This window comes from Musca autumnalis, unplaced genomic scaffold, assembly GCF_047663935.1.
Source record: "Musca autumnalis isolate F117 unplaced genomic scaffold, ASM4766393v1 scaffold_3, whole genome shotgun sequence".
NCBI lineage: Eukaryota > Metazoa > Arthropoda > Insecta > Diptera > Muscidae > Musca > Musca autumnalis.
In genome coordinates, this window is record NW_027411866.1 from 86584723 (window position 1) to 86608831 (window position 24109).

Below are 24109 nucleotides of genomic sequence, written 5' to 3' on the forward strand. Positions count from 1 at the left end.
GGCGGCGGGACCGATCTGGTAACCCTGTGTCGAAGGATCTATTTTTTATATGGCAACACCGTTTGAAGATGTCACTGGTAGCACTTTTTGTTGTAATAATTGAAGTTTTTTTTTATAGTTGATTTCGGTCTTCTAGCGCGAAGACGCTTTTGATTAAAATTATTGAATTATCGTTGAATTTCGTTGTTTCGAGCGCGTATTTATATTTGGCGCTATCGCTTTTTGCAAATTAATAAATTATAATTTTAAATAACTTTGAATTTTATACACATATGTAAATAAACATTTCGGAACATTTTGTGAATTTTTAATAATAATAAAAGGAAAGTGTTTCTTTGTCGCCGATATTGTTCGGGTAAAAATTGTTTTATTCTTTTTACTTTTTTGCAAGTGTTCCTTTTGTGCCTTTTTTCCTCTCCTTTCTTTGTTGGCTCCAGTTTTGCTCCCCAGCCTGCCGCTTTATTTTGTTGTTGGGATTTTGCCCAAATCGTTTCGACGATAAACATTGTCCTTCGAGCCGGATACGGAGCAAGAGGAGTAAATTTGCCTTATATTGGAAAAAGGTATTTATTTGCACTAATTTTAATATAAATTTCATTTGTTTTATTGAAATTTTATTAAAATTAATATTTAATACATTTGCAATAATATTGTATTGTTGGCCGACCACCTAATACTTCCGATACGTGGTTGGCAACGCGGCTCAACTGATCGTCGTTGTGAGAGAAAAGCACTAACAACTATCACTGTTGTGCTTCTTCTTTTTCTCGCTCTTTTAGTTTTGTTTTGATTTTTTCCTTTCGTTGGTCGTACAAGTGACGAATAATAACTAATTTAAATAAAATTCTTTTATTTTAGTGCTATAATTATTAGTGGTGGATTTAAAAATTATAATATTATTTGCTGTACTATACTGTGATGAAGATACAGTGCTTGTTTCGAAAATTATTCCACTAAAATATTGATTTCTTGTTGCTGTTGTTGCAGTGGACAGACGAACAATTTTAATTAATACTATCGGTGAAAAATTCTTAACTCGGTGAAGTGTACAATTGACAAATTTAAAAAAAAGCAAAAGAAAAATAATATTTCTTCAACGCAATTAAAATATTTTGAGTTTGCATATCAAAATTACAGGTGTTTTTGGATATTTTTGTTTGCCGAAATTTGTGCTCTTCATGTGTTGAAAAGTCATAGGGGAGACTTGTAATAAGAAGTTGTGTCAATTTTCTACCACGAATTGTAACATTGTGGACTTTTTGCATTGCAATTTCTCCTTTTTTTATTTATTTGCTTGTCGCAATTATAAGTTTAAATCTACATTAGAGAAAATCGTGTCTTCAGCGTTTTTATTTATTTATTGCGGTTTTGCTGTTGGGTGTTTACTGTTCACATATAAACACTAACAACTAACAGTTGACAACTCGTTGGTCTCCTTCTTGTTAGTTGATTGTGTGTTTTGTTTTTTTCATTTTTTATTATTATTTTATTATTTATTATTATTTTTGCAAATCATTTTTATTATTTTATTAAGTTAAAATATTTTTAAAAAGTGAACAAGCAAAATTGAGGAAAAACGCAAAATAAAAATAATTTGTGACAGTGATCCCAATTATATTTTTGCATTTAATTGAAATCGCAAGTTTTTTGTTTTTTTTTCTCGAATTTGTCTGGGCTGGCTGTTTGTTGTTGTTCATTACTGTCGATAGGTGCCGTCTAAGTGAAAAAGTAGACTTGTAATAACAAGGCGATTCACTGCACTTAATAATAACATAGTTCTGCTTGTTTACTGATCGAATTTTCGGTGGATTTAACGGGTTTTGAACAATTATATTTTTGTTTGGCAAAGACAGTTTGTCGTAAATTTGTTTGAAATTGGTTGAAAAAGTTGAAAAAATGTCGCAGTCAAAGATATACTTGAAATTCAAAAAGCTTGCCGCTCTTTTCTTAGATTTTGAAAAGGAGTATTTTGCCATTCCCTCTAGTGAACATACAATGTTCACTGTAGAACTTCGACAGGAAGAGTTTAAGGGGCTGTGGAGTAAAGTTAGAGCTGCTTATGAGCAGTTTTGTGTTGGGTGTGATGGGACTATTGAGGAAATAGAGGCATCATCACTTTTTAAGCAATGTAGGGAAGCTTACATTGTTTGCGCAGCTCAAATGGGCGAGTTGTCTCATACATTTTTGAACCAATCTGTTCTGACCTCGACAATGCCTAATACTAACCAGGCACCAGGTTCATTTGAAAGCAGAATACCAGATCACCGTTTGCGTTTGCCGGCTTGTACTACGGAGATATTCTATGGTGACTATCTCTCTTGGCCGTCCTTTAGGGACATGTTCACCGCGGTGTACATCGACTGTAAGTCTATCACGCCTGTCGAAAAGTTATTCTATTTGCGACAAAGTACGCAGGGTGAAGCCTTAGAAATTGTCAAAAGATCTCCACTTACTAATGACGGGTTTGAAAATGCTTGGACCAACCTCAAAGACAGATTTGAAAACAAGCGAATTTTGGTTAACAGCCAGTTGAAAATTCTTTTCAATCTTGCTGCTGTTAAGAATGAATCTGCCGGTGAAATCAAAAGGCTTCAAAGAGATGTTAATAATTGTATCACATCTCTTAAGTTGCACCAAATTGATGTCGAAAGTTGGGACCCTATATTTGTGTTCTTGTGCTCCACCAAACTTCCAATTACTACTTTGTCGTTGTGGGAGCAAACAGTCAGTAATAAGACGGAAATTTCGAAATGGTCAGACTTAGATACATTTTTGACTGCTCGGTTTCAATCGCTGGAAACTGTTTTCGATCTTGCAAATTCATTTGATGTTAGAATGCCTGAGACATTCGAAACTCAAAAGTTGTATTCTTCTAATCAAGGAATCAAATACTCGCTAAAGGTTAATAAAAAGTCGAGCGTCGTCTGTTCAGAAGAACATAGTTTGAAATATTGCACATCATTTTTGAAGATGGACACGAAGCATAGGTTCTTTGTCGTTAAAAAGAACAATCTTTGCATAATGTGTTTTGGTAGTAGCCATTTACTAAAGGAGTGTCGTAGTAGCTCCAGTTGTTCCATATGTCGTGGAAAACACCACACTTTGTTGCATAGGGAGTCACGCCAGTCGAATATAGATTCCAATGCTGAAAAAGATTGTAGTACTAGCACTAGTCAACAAGCTCGACACAATTCGACTAGCGAGGGTAATATACAAAATTGTTTTGCTGACACCAGGAGTCAAACTTTATTAGGCACAGCTATTGTTACCATTGTTGTTAATGGAGTTACTTGTACTGCAAGAGCATTAATTGATTCTGGCTCACAGGCCACATTTATTACGGAAAAATTACAGCGTCGTCTTAATTTGTCCGCCAAAGAGGTCAATGCTAATGTTTCGGGACTAAATGGTGCTTCAGCGTGGTCTTCAGTAAAAAAATGCAAATTTGTTTTGAAATCCCCTCATAATGGCGATTTCGAAGTTGGCGTCTCCGCCCATGTTCTGCCCCGTTTAACAGAAAATTTGCCCAGTTATTCAATAACGTTTCCTGATTCCTTTTCGTTGGGAATTGCACCGCTGGCTGATCCCAAATTTGGAAGAAGTAGTCAGGTGGATATTTTGATTGGAGGTGATATTTACCCACAGATTTTGTTGGATGGTGTACAGCGAAGTATCTCGGGGTCTCTGGTGGCCCAGGAAACTATTTTTGGTTGGGTGCTTACAGGACCAATTTTAGAGTCAAATTCTCTGGTCTCTTGTTGCACTTTAGTAGATAGTGAACTTTTTCGAGGTGCAAAATACAGTCCACAAATTAATCGTTGTAAAGAGAAACATGGTTTAGATATTCGGTCAGTTGATAAAATGCCGCATTTGATGGGAATGGGACCTAGTTCGTCCGTATCCCAATCAATGAAAGGACCTCGTTCGTCCGATTCATATTCTAGGCAAGGACCTCGTTCGTCCAAAGTCATTGTAGATAATGGATCTCGTTGGTCCAAAGCTAAATGGAATAATTATTCGAAAGTTGTTTCTCAAAATGGGCCTAGTTCGTCCAAGGAGAAAACCAAAAGTGGACCTAGTTCGTCCAATGATATTGCCAAAGGTGAAGCACATTTGTCCAGAGGCGTATATGAAATGGAACCTACCAGTATGCCAGCCGTTTACAGAAAGAGGACTTCTACAAATGAAGACAAGACGAGTCTTATGATGTCAAATAATGGATCCTGTGTCAAAAGCCAATTGGTTGATAGCAGTCTTAGAAGGTTGCATTGACGTCCAATACGGAATCTTGCTGGTTGCTGAATGTATAAATTGATATTGGTAATCGTGGCGAAGAGCCACATCATTTATTTTAATTTCTTTGTTTTTTTCTTTTTGTTCGAGTCGTTTCAGAATTTGTGATTCCGAAAGACTGAACGGGGGCCGGGATGTTCACGTTCGTGAAACGCCGTTAATTTCGGACGAGCGGCGGCGGGACCGATCTGGTAACCCTGTGTCGAAGGATCTATTTTTTATATGGCAACACCGTTTGAAGATGTCACTGGTAGCACTTTTTGTTGTAATAATTGAAGTTTTTTTTTATAGTTGATTTCGGTCTTCTAGCGCGAAGACGCTTTTGATTAAAATTATTGAATTATCGTTGAATTTCGTTGTTTCGAGCGCGTATTTATATTTGGCGCTATCGCTTTTTGCAAATTAATAAATTATAATTTTAAATAACTTTGAATTTTATACACATATGTAAATAAACATTTCGGAACATTTTGTGAATTTTTAATAATAATAAAAGGAAAGTGTTTCTTTGTCGCCGATATTGTTCGGGTAAAAATTGTTTTATTCTTTTTACTTTTTTGCAAGTGTTCCTTTTGTGCCTTTTTTCCTCTCCTTTGTTGGCTCCAGTTTTGCTCCCCAGCATGCCGCTTTATTTTGTTGTTGGGATTTTGCCCAAATCGTTTCGACGATAAACACAAACCACTTTGATTTTTTTAAATACTATGAAATGAAAAACCAGTAAGCAATGGATAAAAGTCGGGCGGGGCCGACTATATAATACCCTACACCTCTGTGAATATGTAAAATATATATGTATGGGAGCTAAATCCAGAGCACCACCTTGTGGCAAGGGGTATTATGTCTTTGTGCATTAGTTTGTAACATGCAAAAGGAAACGAGATAGACCCATAGTTCCTTTTAGGGATATACATAGAATCACTTTCTGAGTCGATTTACGCATGTCCGTCTGTCCATGTATTTTTGTAAACAAAGTACAGGTCGCATTTATTGTCCGATTCGCATGAAAATTGGGGAAGATAGTTTTTTTTTTTGGCCAAAGGACGAACGCTATTTATTTTGGTAAAAATCTGTTCAGAATTGGATATAGCCCCAATATATATCTTCGCCCGATTGAAATTTGGAATGTGCGACGGAATTTAGCCTAGAAATAAGTGTGCCAAATTATATAGAAATCGGTTCAGATTTGGGTATAGCCCCCATATATATTTTCGCCCGATTTAAGGAATTTGGTGCACGAAACACGCTATATATGTCCGATTTCAATTAAATTTAGAATGTTTGCCGAGATTTGGCCTAGAAATAAGTGTGCCAAATTATATCGAAATCGGTTCAGATTTGGATATAGCTCTCATATATATTTTAGGCAGATTTGAGGTATTTGATGCACGAAACACGCTATATTTGTCCGATTTCAATGAAATTTAAAATGTGTGACGGTGGTTAGTCTAGAAATAACTGTGGCAAATCATATAGAAATCGGTTAAGATTTGAATATTGCTCCCATATATATTTTCGACCGATTTGAGGTATTTGATGCACGAAACACGCTATATATGCCCAATTTTGATGAAATTTGGACTATGTGAAGGAATTTGGCCTACAAATAAATGTAAAAAATTATATCAAAATCTGTTCTGATTTGGATTTAGCTCCCATATATATTTTACATATTCACAGTGGTGTAGGGTATTATATAGTCGGCCCCGCACGACTTTGTTCCTTTCCTTACTGGTTTTTCACATTTATTTGTAGACCAAATTCCGTCACATAGTCCAAATTTCATCAAAATTCGTCATATATAGCGTGATTCGTGCATCAAATACCTCAAATCGGTCGAAAATATATATGGGAGCTATATCCAAATCTGAACCGATTTTTACCAAAATAAATAGGGTTCGTCCTTTGGCCAAAAAAACTATCTTCCCCAATTTTCATGCGAATCGGACAATAAATGCGACCTGTACTTTGCTTACAAAAATACATGGACAGACGGACATGCGTAAATCGACTCAGAAAGTGATTCTATGTATATACCTAAAAGGAACTATGGGTCTATCTCGTTTCCTATTATATGTTACATACAGATTCACAAAGACATAATACCCCTTACCACAGAGTATACAAATTGAGACCCTCTTTTTAATTTTCACTAAAGTCAATTTTGAAAGCTGTGTAAAATATTTTCAATAAACACATGGATGTTTTTATACCCTCAGCATTTCTGGCTGGCTGGTGCGCACAGTAACTCTCGAACGGATGAACCGATTCGGTTCAAATTTTGTCTTTCGCAATATTTTGCCTAAACTTAGTTTAAGTTCGAAGACGGGCTATATCGGTCCACTCCTTCCGGTACCTCCCACACAAAAGTTCGAAAATGTTCGGAAAATTTGAAGGGATTAACCGATTTGGTCCATACTTTGCCCATCGTGAAATGTGTACCAGACTTAGATAAGGTTTCAATAAGGACTCAAGCGGTCCACTCCTTCGGGTACCTCCCACACAAAATTTCGGAAAAGTTCAGTTTAGGGCCATCTCTTGAATCGCTTTGATTTTTGCTTTAGCAACTTGTATTCACTGCCCCCCATACGACGGTATAAGTTTCATGAGGGGCAAGTCCATACTTCCCGAGAAAATAGCCCGAAAGTTGCAAAAAAACCCTATGACACCGTGTGAGTTGGTTGGTGCGCAAGATAACTCTCGAACGGGTCTGCCGATTCGGTCCAAAATTTGGCATTAGTAATATTTTGTCCAAACATAGTTTAAGTTCGAAGATAAGCCATATCGACCCACTCCTTCAGGTGCCTTCCCCACAAAAATTCAAAAATGTTCGGTAAATTGTTCGTACGGTGGCCGAATTTGTCCATACTTTACACATCCTTATATATCTACCAGATATAGATCAGGTTCAAATATGGACTATATTTGTCTAGTCCATCCGGTACCTCCCACACAAAATTTCGGATAAGTTCACTTTTAGACCTGATATCGATGAAATCACTTTGATTTTTGTTGCAGCAACTTGCATTCGTTGCCTCAATTGCGATGGTAAACGGGGCAAGTCCATAATTCTTGAGCAAACAGCCCGAAGGTTATCAAAACCCCCTATGGTACCATATTTAGTGCCTGGAGATCCATTCTTTTTAGTATCTCCTCCGCAAAACTTTTGATCTTTAATCCTAATCAACATTTTTGTCGGTTCAAACGCCTAAAATTTTTGAGACCCCCTAAATACATGCGTTTTTTGGGAAAAATTGTTTCAATATACACAGGCTGAGGGTATATCTCTGTCGGCAAAACCGACTGATACTTTTTTAATAGTTGTATTTGAAACAACATTTGGTCCAACAAGTTCATTTCATTTTTAATTAAGTGGCAAACATTGTTTATTATTCAAATAACGTTCAGTGGCAGACAAATATTGTAACGATAAAACTAACTTTTGGACTACCTCTGAGCTCTTTGAGCTTTGACGCTAAACAGGGTAATGAAGAGTGAGTACCAATGCACTGGCCAGTTGTGTGATGTTGCTTGCAACAGTGCAAATCTGTTTGTGCGGAGAAAGACTTGTTTGCCTCTGCGCATATTTGCAAGAAGAATTCATTTGTGCTCGCATACATAAACACACACAACCATACACATGAACTATCATAATAGTATCATTAAAGAAACTCTGAACAGAGTTTCATAATGAAGTCATAATCATAGGTCGTCATCATTTTCTACAATAAGTTCACACAGTTGTGATAAAAATGTGAGCAAACATATATGTATATGGTAATTTGGGTTCATTAGACCCAGAGAGTGTTTGTAGCGGCCATATAGGGCCTACGCATTTCAATTTTGCTTTTTTATATTCTTCTTAGTCAAATTCAAAGAATATAAGAAATCAAACACATAGAAAAGTAACGCTAGGTATAACTTTTTTGCATGTTCTAACTTAAGAAATATTTATAAAAAAAATTGTATCAGAAAAAATTGAAAAGTTTCCTAAGTTTTGATCTGTTCCAGAACCAGCAAGAATCTACAATTATTTACTACGATAACAATTTCACCTTTATGGTATAGTAAAAATTAGAATATTCTTGCAGTTCTGGAACAGACCATTTATATTGAATAGCTTACAGCTTTATACAATTTTGATCAATGGATATAATATGAGGCTTAAAATAATTTATTATTTAAACATTACCTTAATCGACTGGAAATAAAGGCCTGCTATGTCACTGATATGTAGATGCATACAGTGAAACTCATTAGAAGAATTCATGGGATTTCAATTATAATTGCAAATAATCCAATCAAATAAATCCAATAAATATTGGAATATTTTGCTATTGTTTTAATAATTGATGTGTTCTGGTGAGTCTACGCCATGGAAGTATGAATGCACTTGAAAATATTTAAAAACGTATTTAGAGTCATGTAAACTCTCTCATGTTGTGTTCATGCATAAACTCATAGAGTGAAAGCACTTTCAACTTTTGCACTGGACTCATCATACAAGGTTCAATGATGGTTGATGATGCTCATGTTGTTGCTAAATATGTACACTTGTCTATGTTCTGAACATCAAGTTCATCGAGATAGTCTCAATTTTATTCAATTTGAAAAATAGGAAAAAAATGTCCAAACATAAGTAATAATAAAAACAATAACAAAAACAACTTTAAAGACTATTTAAAGATGCGGGTAAAACAGATACATGGCGTAGAGTGAGAGGAAGAACGTTTCTTCGACAGACATTGACCGGTTTTAATGAAAACTCAACAAGTTTGCATGCATGAGTTGAATAAAATTTTCAATTATGTGAAGGCGTAATAATTCTCTATAATCTTATGTGCGTGGATATCTTCTGTATTGCTTAAGAGATGTGAGCGTACGGTATTTGTAGAATACACCATATCCGCACTTGTGGCACATAGATACTTTATACACAAAAATTATTCTCAAAATATACAATACATATAAACATCATTTAAAGTGATACTAAATGATTAACATTAAAAATGCTGTTCACATAAATAATTGAGGTCAATAATGTACACAATTCACTTGGCATAGAAGTTCATTTAAAATGAGAAAATTCGATCAGCACATTCATTATTAGGTAGTTCCGTAGGTTGTCCAAATATTTGTTTTTGTGGATTTTGATATGATCTTTATAACAATAATATGTGCTTAAATATAATTTCGTATTTGTATCATATCTTAGTTGATGGTAAGAAATGTAGTTAATCGAAGGTGGAATTTGAGATATCAATATACTGTGAGCTTAATATTTAAGTTACGATATAAACTGACAATAAACAATGTGTGCTCACAGAATTATTGTCATACTTTGCATTATAAGAGAAGGGTATGTGACAACTAAATGTTGAAAAACCTCCACGCTTTAAGGAATTTTGAAGGTATTAGTCCCATTTGACCACCGAATTGCTGTATTTTGGTATTTTATTTCCAGAGGCTACAACATATGTATGTATACTAAATTGTTTATGTACATACATAGGTCAACGTTTTGGTACAGCTTTAAGCAGTATTAGTCCCATTTGACCACAGAATTGGTTGTAACTCGATATTTATACCCTACACCACTATATGGTAAGGGGTATTATGTGTTAGTGCATTTGTATGTAACATACAAAAGGAAGCGAGATAGACCCATAGTTCCTTCTAGGGATATACATAGAATCACTTTCTGAGTCGATTTATGCATGTCCGTCCGTCCGTCCGTTCGCAACATACAGGTCGCATTTGTTGACCGATTTCGCTGAAAATTGGGGAATACCATTTTTTTAGCCGTCGGAAGATCAAGTTCGAAGATGGGCTATATCGGTCCAAGTTTTGGTATAGCCCCCATAATTTTAAGGATCTTAGCCGCATTTGTTGCCCAAACCAGCTGAAATTTTACATTTGAGGTTCCCAATGGCCGCGAAATTGCTCCACTAAAAATTGTCAAGATAGGTCCACGGTTCGGTATAGTCCCCATATAACGATACCTCCCGATTTTAGGTATTTTATGGATCTTAGCCACATTTTTTGCCCAAACTAGCTGAAATTTTACATATGTGGTTCCCAGTGGCCACGAAATTTCGCCACTTAAATTGAGCCAAATTATATCGAAATCGGTTCAGATTTGGATATAGCTCCCATATATATGTTCGCCCGATTTCAGGTATTTGCTGCACCAAACACGCTATATACGTCCGATTTTGATGAAATTTGGAATGTTTGACTGAATTCGGTCTAGAAATAAGTGTGCTAAATTATATCGAAATCGGTTCCGATTTGGATATAGCTCCCATATATATTTTCGGCCGATTTCACGTATTTTCTGTACCAAACACGCTATATATTTCCGATTTCGATGAAATTTGGAATGTGTGACCGAATTCAGTCTAGAAATAAATGTGCCAAATTATATCGAAATCGGTTCAGATATGGATATAGCACCCATATATATTTTCGGCCGATTTCGTGTATTTTCAGCTCCAAACACGATATATATGTAAGTCCGATTTCAATGATATTTGGAATGTGTGACTGAATTCGGTCTGGAAATAAATGTGCCAAATTATATCAAAATCGGTTAAGATCTGGATATAGCTCCGATTTATATTTTACATATTCACAGTGGTGTAGGGTATTATATAGTCGGCCCCGCCCGACTTTGATACTTTCCTTACTGGTTTTTCTTTCAAGAGCCTACAAAACATTTCTACTAAAAATTTTTCGTTATTTTGAACTTGTTGGCTATGCTATCCCTCTAAAATGGTGGAAATTTGGTTTTTTTTTTTGAAGCTACAAATTTTTTTTTAACAAATTTGTCAGTATAGATCCACGTTTTGAAATAGTCCCCCGATACAGATCCCCTTGTAAGTTGGATTTTTAATTGAAAAACTTTCACGTCGAAAATAACCAAGGTAGGTTCATATTTAGAAGATTTCACATATCGATGCCTTACTTTCTCAACCTCGTATCTTAGAAAAATTTGATTTTGACTTTTTCATATCAAACGATTGCAATTTTTGCGTTTTATTACTGCAACAACTTATTATCTCAATATGTTGTCGCTATTTTGTAAAAATGAATAAAATATATTCTCGTATTTCATTCACTGCGATTTTCGTAACTGCTTCAAACTCGTATCTTAATTCTCAGGCGAAAGGCGTATGCTAGGATCTTGTAATTTTGAGTGAGGGTTTCTATCGACGATTGGGTGTGTGTTAAGGCTGGGTTAAAATCTTAAAAATTGTTATGCTTATCTCGGTTGAAATAGTTTGTTTATGTAAGGAGGTGACTTGGAAATGTATACAAATGTATACGAAAAGTACTAGCGCTTGGACCTGGAAAACCCTGCTCAGAACGGTGAGATGTTTCACTTTGTTGTGTAGAGTTCAGATAAGGAGGTGATTGTGGAAAATTTTACTATTAGTGGAAGTAGTAAATGGTACTAAAATTGGTATGGGCCGAATTTTAAACTGGAGTTGTAAAATTTAAGAGTGCGAAGCCTTAAAGTAGTTTTCGGAATTTGTGCTAATGTGAGGAGTTAAAGGACTGAAAATTGTATTAAGGTTACTGCTGGTGCCTTGAGGTGTAGGTGGATTGTGGGCAGAAGATATGAATTGTAGTATTGAGGTTATTTACTGTTGGCGTTCAAATAAGTACGGGAAACTTTAACTTTAACTAAAATATTTGCTTAATTTAGCAAATGGTGTAGATATAAGTTGTCATTATCATACAATATATGGGAAAATCCTGCGTGACGAACGCTACATTTGTACGCGTTTTCGGGCATAAATATTAAAATTTTTTTGAACTTTCCAAATAGATGCATTGAATCTATCTTCTTCTTTATTTACTCATCCGTTATCCGGATATAAGTGATCGTACAATTCATCTTTTTTTTTAATATTTATCGCATTTTAATTATTATCTTATTGTATAGTGGTTGTCAGCTCTCTGTGTTTTGCAGCATTCAGCAGATCGGTTTCGTTGGTATAACCTGTCCAGTCCATGATATTTTTGAGCCAGGATGTTTCTTTCCTTCCTCTAGCTGGCCTTCCTTCAATTTTTCCCTTCAGAATTGCTTGTAAAATTATGTATTTGTTGTTCCTTAATACATGTCCCAGATACGATATTTTGCGCCTTTTTATAGTTGTTATTAATTGCCGGCTTATATTTATCCTTCTTAGTACTTCGTCATTAGAAATTTTCGCAGTCCATGGTATTTTCAGTACTCGCCGGTAAATCTATATTTCAAAGGATTCCAATTTTCTTTCATCAGAGGATTTGAGCGTCCAAACTTCTGTTCCATATAACAGCACCGACCAAACATAACATTTTATAAAACGTATTTTTGTTGATATATTTATGTCATGACTTTTCAGGGTTTTACTATATTTACAGAAAGCATCTCGCGCCATCTCTATTCGACTTTTTATTTCTTTCGAGGGATCCCATTTGTCGTTTATTAACATCCCAAGATATTTAAAGGTTCTCACTCTTTCTATTTGTGTACCTTGTACTTTTAAGTTCACCTCAGCATGGGGATTTTTTCTGCTAATGATCATGTACTTCGTCTTCTTCATGTTGATTTTAAGACCATATTTCTCACTTACACGTGCCAGTTTCTCTACTAGTTTTTGTAGACCGGATATGCTCCCTGCCAATAACGTAGCATCGTCCGCATACCTTATATTGTTGATTAGTTTCCCATGAATTCTGATTCCGATGTTTTCTCCTTCGAGTGTTTCTTGGAATATTTTCTCTGAATACACGTTGAATAACAGGGGAGATAAAAGGCATCCCTGTCTAACACCCCTTGATATGGCAATTTCTTTTGTGGGTTCTCCACTTACGTCAATTCGTGCCGACTGATTCCAATAAAGACTTTTAATGCACTGGAGTTCGTTTTCTGGTATTCCAATAGTATTCAAGATTTCTATTAATTTGTCATGTTTGACGGTGTCGAATGCCTTTTCATAGTCAATAAAACACATGAACACATCCTTCTGGGCATCTCTACATTTCTGTGTTACAACTTGAATGCAGTATAATGCTTCTCTTGTGCCCATTCCTTCTTTAAACCCAAATTGGGTATTTCCCATGTGTGCTTCACATGTAGTATATATTCTGCTATGAATTATTTTTAGAAATATCTTCAAAGCATGACTCATTAAGCTAATGAGTCTGAAGTCACTGCATTTCTTTGCATTATTTATCTTGGGAATTGCGATGAAGGTGGATTTGAGCCATTCTTCTGGATAGTTTCCAGTGTTATATATGTGGTTAAAAAGGTTGATTAATAGTTTTACGTTATTAGAATCAATAAGCTTTAGCAATTCTGATGGGATTTCGTCCGGTCCTGTAGCCTTTTTATCTTTCAAGGATTTTATAGCGCATTCAACTTCGTTCCATGTTATAGGTGTTCCCCTTCTTGAAATTTGCAAAACCTCTCCATAAGGTGATCGTTCGTTATCAGTAAAAAGATTGGTAATGTATTCCTCCCATATCTGCTTCTTTCCATCCAAGTCAAAGACAGCTTCATTGTTTTCGTTAATTAAAACTGGGTTAGATATTTTCTTTCTATATACACCGACGGATTCCTTTAGTTTCTTGTGGAGGTTGAAATCATCATGTATGCTTTGTAAGAATTCAATTTCCTGGCATTTGGCATTCAATAGCGCATTTTTGGCTGATCGGGTCGCGGATCGTATTTCCCTGTTTATCTCCCAGTATTTTTCATAATTTTTATTTTTGTACTTGCTTCGTTCATTCCATAGTTCTCGAATCTCGTCGGTAATCCATTCTTCTGTTCTTGATGGTGTTCTCTTTCCCAGAATGTTCTTTGCAGTCGTGTTTATAACATCTTTCACCTTGTTCCACAATGTGTGCACATTTTCTTCATTCAACTGTTGCAATTGTCTATTAATATTGTTTTGTAGCTCGTTTTTAATGGCAGAGTCTTTAAGTTTTTCTATATTCAGTTTATTTTGAGGCAGTTTTGTCCGATTCGATGCAAGTTTAATTCGTATATTTGCGACGAGTAAGTTGTGGTCCGACGGCACATCTGCTCCTGGGTATGTCGAACATTTTGTAACACTGGAGAAATATCTTTTATTTATTATTATGTAGTCTATTTGGTTTCTCACAATTTGGTTTTCATTGTCCTGTGGGGATTTCCAGGTGTATAACCGTCTGGGATGTAGGGGAAAACACGTATTGGTCACTTTCATACAATATTCCTGACAAAATTGCACTAGTCTGTCTCCTCTATCATTTCGTTCGCCTAGGCCATATTTTCCCGTAATATTTTCAACTTCTTGGTTTCCGACCTTGGCATTAAAGTCTCCTTGTATTATTGTTATTTCATGTTTTTTTGTCATCTTTAATAACTGCGCAATATCACTATAAAATTCTTCAACTTCATTCATATTTGCATCTCCAGTGGGAGCATAGACTTGTATGATATTAATATTTAGCGGTTTTCCACTTATTTTTATCAACATTGTCCTTTCTGACATTGGAACAAATCCCGTGACACATGCCGCTATATGATTTTTAACAATAATACATACTCCTCTTCTGTGAACACCCATCTGGTTTCCTGAATGATACACCGTCATATTTTCTGATCTGAAATCTCCGCATTCCGTCCACCATGTTTCGCTGACACCTAAGATATCAATTTGGAGTCGGTTCATCTCACTTATTGTGTTATTAAGTTTTCCACTTTCGTAAAGACTTCTCACATTCCAAGTTCCAATTACAAGTTTTTGTTTAGTTTTACCTCCGGGGATTCTTAGCACCCTCTTTTGGCCGGAGACTGAGGGCCGTTTGTTTTGCGTTGTATTGTTCATGTTTTGTACGATTTTCAAGGGATTATACATCAGTGGTTTCCCCTTGCCTTCTGATGGGTTTATAGTTTCCTTCTATATTTCAGCCGCCCCACTGGAGTACAGACGCTGCTTGCTGCCGCCGAATCTCGATCAGACGCTTCCTTTTTCCCTTTTTTTTTGGTTCGCCCCGCATATTTTATTTTTGCGGTACTCGCCATATCTGATGAGCGTTCCCCTATCCACCACCTGGGGAGGCGTCCGATGGGAGAAAAAAGAAGAAAAAAACTCCGCACGGAATTGAATCTATACATGGTATTTAATATAATTTGAGAGCACTTTCGAATGCTATAAAAAAAAACTAACAAGTATAATTAGCGGGAAAAAATTGATTATAAGTTACTGTGACGCACGCTACAAAAAGTGGAAGTAGCTTCCGACGTTGTGGTATGTCTTCATAATTTTTAGCAAATTTTGCATAATAAAGCACACAAAATGAAAAGTTTAAAAGTAAGATGAAATAAGAGAATTCTAAAACAATTAATTTTTAGGCAAACAATTTTGTATTTTTTTTTTCAAAATCAGCGAACCTAATGTGACGCACGCTACGTGATGCACGCTACATTTTTTCCAGTATATAGTAAATAAAAACCAGTGTATTTTTTTTAACGAAACAATGTATAAATTTTTGTAAATAACGTTATTTAAGTCATATTTTATGTTCATAAATAAGATTATCAATGCTTATATGTTCATAAATACGAGTAAATTTTATGTTTTAATGAATCTGACGTTAGTGCGATTTCGAGCGCATTTTCGTTATATGACGAAAAATAATGTTTGCTTTTAATTCCGGGAATGCTCTTAACGTTAGCCCATCTCTCCGAAAGAATTCCAGCTGATTTTTGTATATAACTACTGCTTACATATAAAATGAAAATACCATTTATATTAATTTTTGCCAATTTAAAAAAATCACGGGCATTATTAAGAACAATATTCTAAGCTTTTACCATTTGCTAATTTTTTTTCTTTACGAGCAGTTGCAAAAAATTCCACTCAAATTCTTCTTTGGAAAAGGGTATACTACTTAAAATGAACTTGTTTTTAAATTGACTTGCACATCCATCAGAAAATAAATATAACTTTGAAATATCATTACATTTTTTAAGTTTCTTAGCAATTAACTGAACTCAAATCGTGACGGAAACAGAATAAAACAAAAATAGAATACAAGAGAAAGTGAAAACAGAATTAAAAGGCATTTTTTTTATTTTTTGGGAGAACTCAAATCGTGACGAACGCTACAGAAATTAATGCACTGTAATTTTTTTTATCAGTGTAGATTTTTTTCTATTTCCTTAAAAGCAGGATATTAATTTAATTTAAATTTATAGATGAATTTAAAAAAAAAGAAATTTCTGCCCACAGTATAAAAAAAACATAATTTTTCGTGACGAACGCTACACCACTTGGATCTGTCTTTTCTGTCTTGAGTGAATAACAATATGGCTTTCGTTTACCACTTATGTTAACTATTCTGTTTTTCAAAATAGTCAGGCTTAATCCCATAGTCGGGAACTGATGAAGATCTGTGGCGAGATCTGAAACTAAAGTCTTCCCTGCCTTAGCGCTTGGTAAACATCGCCAATTTTTTCCCACTAATAAATTAAAGTTGTTTTAATAAAATATTAAAAAAACGACTATGGGATTAAGCCTGACTATTTTGAAAAACAAAATAGAAGTCGTCATCCCAAATAAAAAACGCAATCTCTCCTAATTGTGAGACCGGGCACCGTCGAAATGTTGTTTATTGCTGTAGTATGCAATACCAACAAGTTAGTTATGTGTTTTTTCGTCGAGAATCGACGAACGCATAGCTGTGGGAAAGATTTGGTTCTGTTTACAAGTGAAGTTGCTCGCGTTTAGGTAGTGCCAAAGAAATTCTCGTTCAAAGTGTTTCTTTGCACACGTATCTATTTGAGCGGGCAATTGACACTTGGGTATAAAAAGTTTCTTGTGGAAAAACGAGAAACAAGGGAACTGATGAAGATCTGTGGCGAGATCTGAAATTATAGTCTTCCCTGCCTTATCCCTTGGTAAACATTGCCAATTTTTCCCAAATAAAAAACGCCAACTCTCCCACTTATGTTAACACTAAAGTAATAATATGAACATGTAAAAAATGTACAATTTTTGTATAAAATTAAAAAACCTGAGGTAGGGTAGAATTTTGTAATAATTTTTTGTTAATAATGATAGAAAAAAGTTTTTAACATATTTCTAAAATTAGATATCCAGTCTAATCTTCTTTGAGAAAATAAATTAATTTGGATAAAATAAAAAAAAAATTTGGCTGGTAGGCTGTTTCTGGGATTTGCCCATATGTCAAATAAATCGAGATAATGCACTTTATCATCGTATAAGCTTTAGGTAATTTAATAAATAATTTAACTTAAGTTAATGCGTGAATAGTAACTCTTTGTTTCAGAAACTCCCTATAATATAACCATTTTTTCTCCTTTTTATACCCTCAGCATTTATGCTAACGAGGTTATATACACTTTCATTCGGGCAAAATGTGCCTCATCGGTTTTAGACCCCAAGTATGTTTGGACCAAATGAGTTTCAGACAATTTGGAGTCGATTGAGCAATGTCCGTCCGTCTGTCTGTTTGGCTGGCTGGAGCGCACGATAACTCTCGAACAGATCAACCGATTCGATCCAAAATTTGGCTTTCGTAATATTTTGTCCAAACTTAGTTTAAGTTCGAAGATGGGCTATATCGGTCCACTCCTTCCGGTACCTCCCCCACAAAAGTTCGAAAATGTTCCGAAAATTTGTGCGCACGGTAACTCTTGAACGAAGCAACCGATTTGATCCATACTTTGCACATCGTGAAATTTCTACTAAACTTAGATGAAGTTCCAAAATGGACTCAATCGGTCCACTCCTTCGGGTACCTCCCACACAAAATTTCGGATAAGTTCAGATTAGGACCTGCTCTGGAATCGCTTTGATTTTTGTTGCGGCAAGTTGTATTCATTGCCCCCATACGATGGTACAAGTTTCATCAGGGGCAAGTCCACACTTCCTGAGAAAATAGCCTGAAAGATGCAAAAAGCCACTATAACACCGTGTGTATGGGATGGAGCGCAAGATAACTCTCGAACGGATCTGTCGATTCGGTCCAAAATTTGGCCTTCGTAATATTTTGTCCATAGTTTAAATTGGAAGATAAGCCATATCGGTCTCCCCCACAAAAGCTCAAAAATGTTCGGAAAAAATGTGCGTACGATAACTATTGAAGGGAGTGACCGATTGGGTCCATACTTTACACATCTTAGTACATCTGTCATATGTATATCAGGTTTGAATACGGACTATATTTGTCCACACATTCGGGTACCTCTCACACAAAATTTTGGATAAATTCACTTTAAGACCTGCTCTCGAATCACTTTAATTTTTGTTGAAGCTACTTGCATTCGCTGCCTCAATTACGACGGTGAAACTGTTTTCCGGGGCAAGGACGTACTTCTTGGTACCATATGTAGTGGCTGGAGATCACTATAACTCTCGAACTGACCAACCGATTTTGTCCAAAATTTTGCCCAAACTTATTTTCAGTACTTTCCCCCAATATTTAGAAATTTTCACTAAAATTGTATGCACGATATCTATTGAACGGGGTAACCAATTTGGTCCAAACTTTGGATCTCCTAATATTTTGTCCAAATTAAGTTTAAATTCTATCGGTCCTCTCCTTGGGGTACCTCCTACAAAAATTCAATATTTGTGTCTAAGTGCAGTGCTCGAAGATCCTTTTCAAATTTATACCAATGCTGTTCATTGTGGTCCTGTTTACAGCGATATTATGTTTCCGTGGACAATGCTTCGTGGCATTCTGGTCCAAAAGTTATGCGATGACCAGCTAAAATTACTAGTGGGCGCGATATCTATCGAAAAGATGTGACCAAAATAAGATCCACTTCAATAATGGACTATGTCCGTCCATTCTTTAGAATCCTAATCCACATTTTTGTCTGCAAGTTCAAATATCCACAAAAAGCTTCAAAACCCTGTCGGATATTGTGCAAGATAACTCTAAAACTTTTTCAAAAATTTCTTTCAAACTTATTTTAACATAATTTAATATTTTGAGTCCTTTATGAGGAAGTTTGTTGCCAAAAATGTTTGGTATATGTCAGTGATTTGGTATAAGCCCACGTTACGGTACCTACAGATTTTAAAGCAAACTCGAGATATAAAATCAATATCCATATTTTATATACGACATAATTATTGCGTTTGGTTTGGTTTTGTTGTTTTTTTCTTGGTCAATGGCTGAGGGTATTTCTCCGTCAGCACAGCTGACTGATACGTACTTACTTGTTAATTTTTGTCGTTGGGCGCATCCACGCTGCGCTGGTTTGTATTTTTGCAATTTCTGTATTGTAATGTAAAAACTTATATATTTTCTCTTAGATTTCTCTTAGTGATAACTTCAATCTCTCTTAATGTATACTCTCTTCATTTTTTATGATCTCTACAAGAAACCAGATTTGTAGTTCATATATTTTAATTATGTCAGAGCTGAGCAAAATCGAGAGAGAGGCAAATTTAAGGGAGAATTAATATTTAATTTTTCTTGATGTTTCATTACTTATTACAAAATTCTTTAAACATTAATGTTGTCTAAAATCGTCCACAATGCAAATTATTAAAAAATATAAATAAAAAATTGCATAAACTTTTAATTGTTTATGGTTCACAAAAAACATAGAGTACGTTTTCACAACTTGCCAGTGTGCTAGCACACAGGCGTGCTCACCCCTGATTTATGTGCAAAAATGCAATTTCGCAAAAAAGGGCTTTTTTGTTGCCGATTGAAATCTGGACCATCTTTTGCAAAAACCTAGACAAATGTCAGTGCTTCATAAGCACAAAAAACTTTTTTGTTGATTTATGTCAAACTCTTAGTAAATGAGTTGCAACTCTTTTAGATATATCAACATGAAAATTTAACACAAGATAAGGTAGAAGTCGTAGAAAAAATAGAAATTGCTAACATAATATGCATTTTTTGAGTTATGCCACTCTTTGAGTGAATGAACGATATGTATGTTATTCTTTGCTTATTTAGCGAATTGTATTCCGGCTATGTTTATTTATTTTTTCTTTCTGCTTCTTTCACTGAATCTTTTTTTTGCAATTCAACTGAACTTGTTGTTCGATGTCCCAGTTCTTCTGCAATGGGTTCTTTCAGGTTAATGGTGTGCCATAATGAAGGTAACACCACTGATCGTGGTTCACTGATTTTCAATTCTCTCTTTGTTTTCTTTCTGTTTGCATTGCCAGTGTGAAGTTCTTGGGAAACAGGTTGACCACTACTCCATTGTTGGACTTTTTTATGCAGTTTGATGCAGGTTATGGATTACTCTACAAAATATCAATTACTAAGCGAGTAATTTATGGCGGATTTTTGCTAATGGTTCTGTCTTTTTTTCCTTCGACGGTTTATTTATGCAGGCAATAAAAAAGTTGGCTGTCACTGTTTAGTATATGTCGGTAGAAATAATCGGTGAGAATTGTTTCACATGTACAAGATATAAATGCTAACGTGTTCTGTTATTTAAACATAGCTCACACTTGAAGTAATTAGTGGAATAGGTCAAGTTGTGCAATTAAATCAGGAAGCAGGGAATTTTTCCTGTTATTTGATGTGATGTAGGATGCCTTTAAACTGGCCATCTTGCGTTTCATGTAATGATGTTACAACCGAGCAGTAATAAACCTGTTGTGATCTATAAATTCAGCATATTAAGAGTTTTATAGCATTTTTAAAAATATCTTCAGTTCGTTGTATGCATTAGCTGAATTCTATTCTGTTATTTCGCGTTTTGGATTTCTACTGCCATCTTTGCTGGTAGGTCCTTTCAGGTCTTTGCCTTTTTGATTCGTCTAAGAGGAAATTGCACTTCCCTTGTTTTTCCGTGTGAAAGGCATCGCATCACTGCCCATGTTTCACTATATTGTGGATAGTTTAATGATGGCCTTTTTGTAATCGTCGAAAATTGTTACGGTATTAATCAGCTCGATGCGGAAGTCGTCGCAAATAATATCCCAAGGTTAGAACAAAGTTGTGTGATCATTCGTCTTCTCCCAACATGTTCTTTATTTCCCAAAATGCATTTTTATTTTCCCAGAAGGCATTGGCTGCAGAGATGGTCTGTATGATCATTTCTTAGGTTTTGGACGGTCAGAAACGTCGAAAACGTATTATACCCGTAGAAAACATATAAAAAGTAGTGAACGTCATAAACCTCAAAAGATGTATGTTGTCACCATATTTTTCAATAAATACTGTCTTTATTATTCAAGAGCTTACGTACCTTTTTTTTGGAAATTTAAACACATTTGTATTAATATTTTAATTATTTTTTTTTTTAATAACTGAAATGATTGAATAAAAAATGGATAAAACACTTAGCGCACCACCTACAATACATTCTGAACACTACGTGTGATTCAAAGAATTTGGTGGTGAAATAATAAACAAACAATTGGTCTGTACGATAACTTTCACAGCAATAATTACTCAGCAAGTTCCAGCAACTTATCTCAGTGAATTTTACTCTCTCAAGCAAGAAAATTGCAAAAAGTTATCGAACAACTTTCTGCAAGAACTTGCAAGAAAGTGAGCTGGCAAAACTTACAAATTTTTACTGGACAAATTTTTCCAGCAAAAATTTGCAAGTTCTCAGTCACAGAATTGCCAAAAACTCTCTCAACTCGCTCTCTTTTGCTAGACAATTTTGTTATCGAACAGCATTCAGTAAAAATTTGTACAAATTTTTGGGTTATCGTACAGACCTTATAATTCCCATATAATATAAAAAATATACATAACATTTATCTTTTTTGAATGAAATCCTTTTATGTTTGTTTCTTTTTTATTAAAAAGGGATCTCAAAGAAATTACAAAATGAGTTTTGTTGTTATGAAAAATAATGATTTTTAGGTTATACAATTCGATTGTTTATGCTGTAAAAAAATCTTGGTTTACGACGTTTCTGACGTATGTAATATACGTCATAATTTCCGACAGACCATCTATGATTGGCTGTGTGTTTTAGTTCATTAACCTTTATTTAATCACAAATTGATTCAAATACATACATGTGTATGGATTCAAAACACATAAATCAGCTATCTAGCCCAATCTATGCATAAGAACCGAATAATTACATTTCATTAACACTTAATTATATTATGATTCACAACGCATTAAGAGATTGGTGCAAAGAAGCGTGGAATATGTAAATCTATTCCATGAAGGAATACATACACATGTGTTCAATGTTCTGTGCAAGGGAATTCCTATCGAATACCAGCATCGTAATACAAAATACCGTGCACAAGCAGAGCAATGACTCAGCTAATTGTTGAATAATTCCCAAAATAACATCGAAGCGAATTATACCCCGCATCGTCAATGAACCCAGAGAAGATTGTAACCACTTTCACTGAGCACAGAGCTATGCCATGGTGTTCATGTTTCAGTGCAAAAGTAATTGTTTATTTAGTTATTCCACATTGAAAAGATGCTCCAACATCATTCATTCATTGGAACGCGCACATAGAATGAGTGATGCGGCAGTTGCTCCTTTCCAACACACAGAAGTAATCAAGAATTTACATTCATACATATGTTTCTAATAAATGAATTCCACATTTGATTCGTGTGAATTTGCATCAACATCATCCGTCCATGGTGTGATGTGCCTTGTGGCTTTTGGCAATAAATGAGTTTCTTCAACTTCAACCCCTTGGTATAAGAATTTCAATCCATATGTCTAGTCTGGGGGGTCAAATACAGTGTTTCGTTGTTTTCAATTTCATGACTGTTTTTTTTTTTCTTAATATTTCATACAAAGAAAATATTTCTTTTTATTAAAATTGCAAAGTATTTTCGTATTTTTGTGTACGACAGAAAAATACAGTCGTCGTTATCGCCTTATAAGTTCATACTACTACGTATGTTAATAATTTCTACAAAGTGTTTCTTTTTCTCAACAAATTTTTGTACCCCTTTGTCTAATTGTTAAAGTACATAAGAGCATGGTGCGTAATGGGAAGTTTTAGAACTACATATCTTCACCATTAATGCCCAAAGACGTAACTAACAATACCGCAAGTTTACAGGAAAATCCAAAAACGTTATAAAAAAAAAATTGTTTTATAGAATTTCTATTTTATGAGGGCGAGTATTTGGGGTTTTATCAATCATGTCCGAATGGATGTAAGTAATGAAAACAAAACCTCGAAAACGCTTTTTTTAGGATCCGCTATTACAACAAAATCTGCAATGTTATACCATTTCCCGAAATGCAATTTTTTGAACAAGGTCGTTACTTTTAAACGTAAAAACTTGAAATTTTGTAAGAGCATGTATTTTAGCTTTATGTGTCAGGTTCAATCAAAAAATGAATTTTGACTTTTACGGAGTTACGTCTTTGGGCATTTATGGTGAAGATATGTATATTAAAAGTAGATATTCGGTAGGACTATACAAACCAAAAAAAATATATACAGTATTTCCCCAATATAAGCACTGCAGAAAATGAATGTAAAACAGTGAATACAAGCGGGGGATTCATACATGTATCGGAATCCCATTTATAAGCTCAATCGGTGCTTATATTCAAATCACTCTTCTAAGCACTAACGGTGCATATATAAAAATTCCCGGTTTATAAGCACATGCAATTGATATACATACACCTTCTCATTAAAACTGACATTTATTCGTTGTTTATCAACCAAATAAGAAAAACATTTCATTTATAACAAAACATTCCACTTCTTTGTGCAGTATTAGGCACGGATATCAATAGTAGTTACGTATATTTAAAGATAGCAGAATCTTAATTCTTTTTATTCTTGAACAAGTAAAAAGCGTTATGTTCGACCGG

At 34.9% G+C, this 24109-nt stretch overlaps 2 protein-coding genes across 2 annotated transcripts in view; both read left to right on the forward strand.

Moving 5' to 3' along the window:
• spri (Src homology 2 domain-containing protein sprint) overlaps positions 1 to 24109 on the forward strand; it is a 613225-nt gene that overhangs the window by 9304 nt on the left and 579812 nt on the right. The window lies entirely within an intron of this gene.
• On the forward strand, positions 1897 to 4272 carry LOC141398245 (uncharacterized). Its single transcript, XM_073975521.1, has one exon. The coding sequence runs from the start codon at positions 1897 to 1899 to the stop codon at positions 4270 to 4272; it is 2376 nt and encodes a 791-aa protein (XP_073831622.1).

What these genes read in the sequence shown, in the direction of transcription:
- LOC141398245 (XM_073975521.1), top strand. Translation starts at nt 1,897, where the DNA reads ATGTCGCAGTCAAAGATATACTTGAAATTCAAAAAGCTTGCCGCTCTT.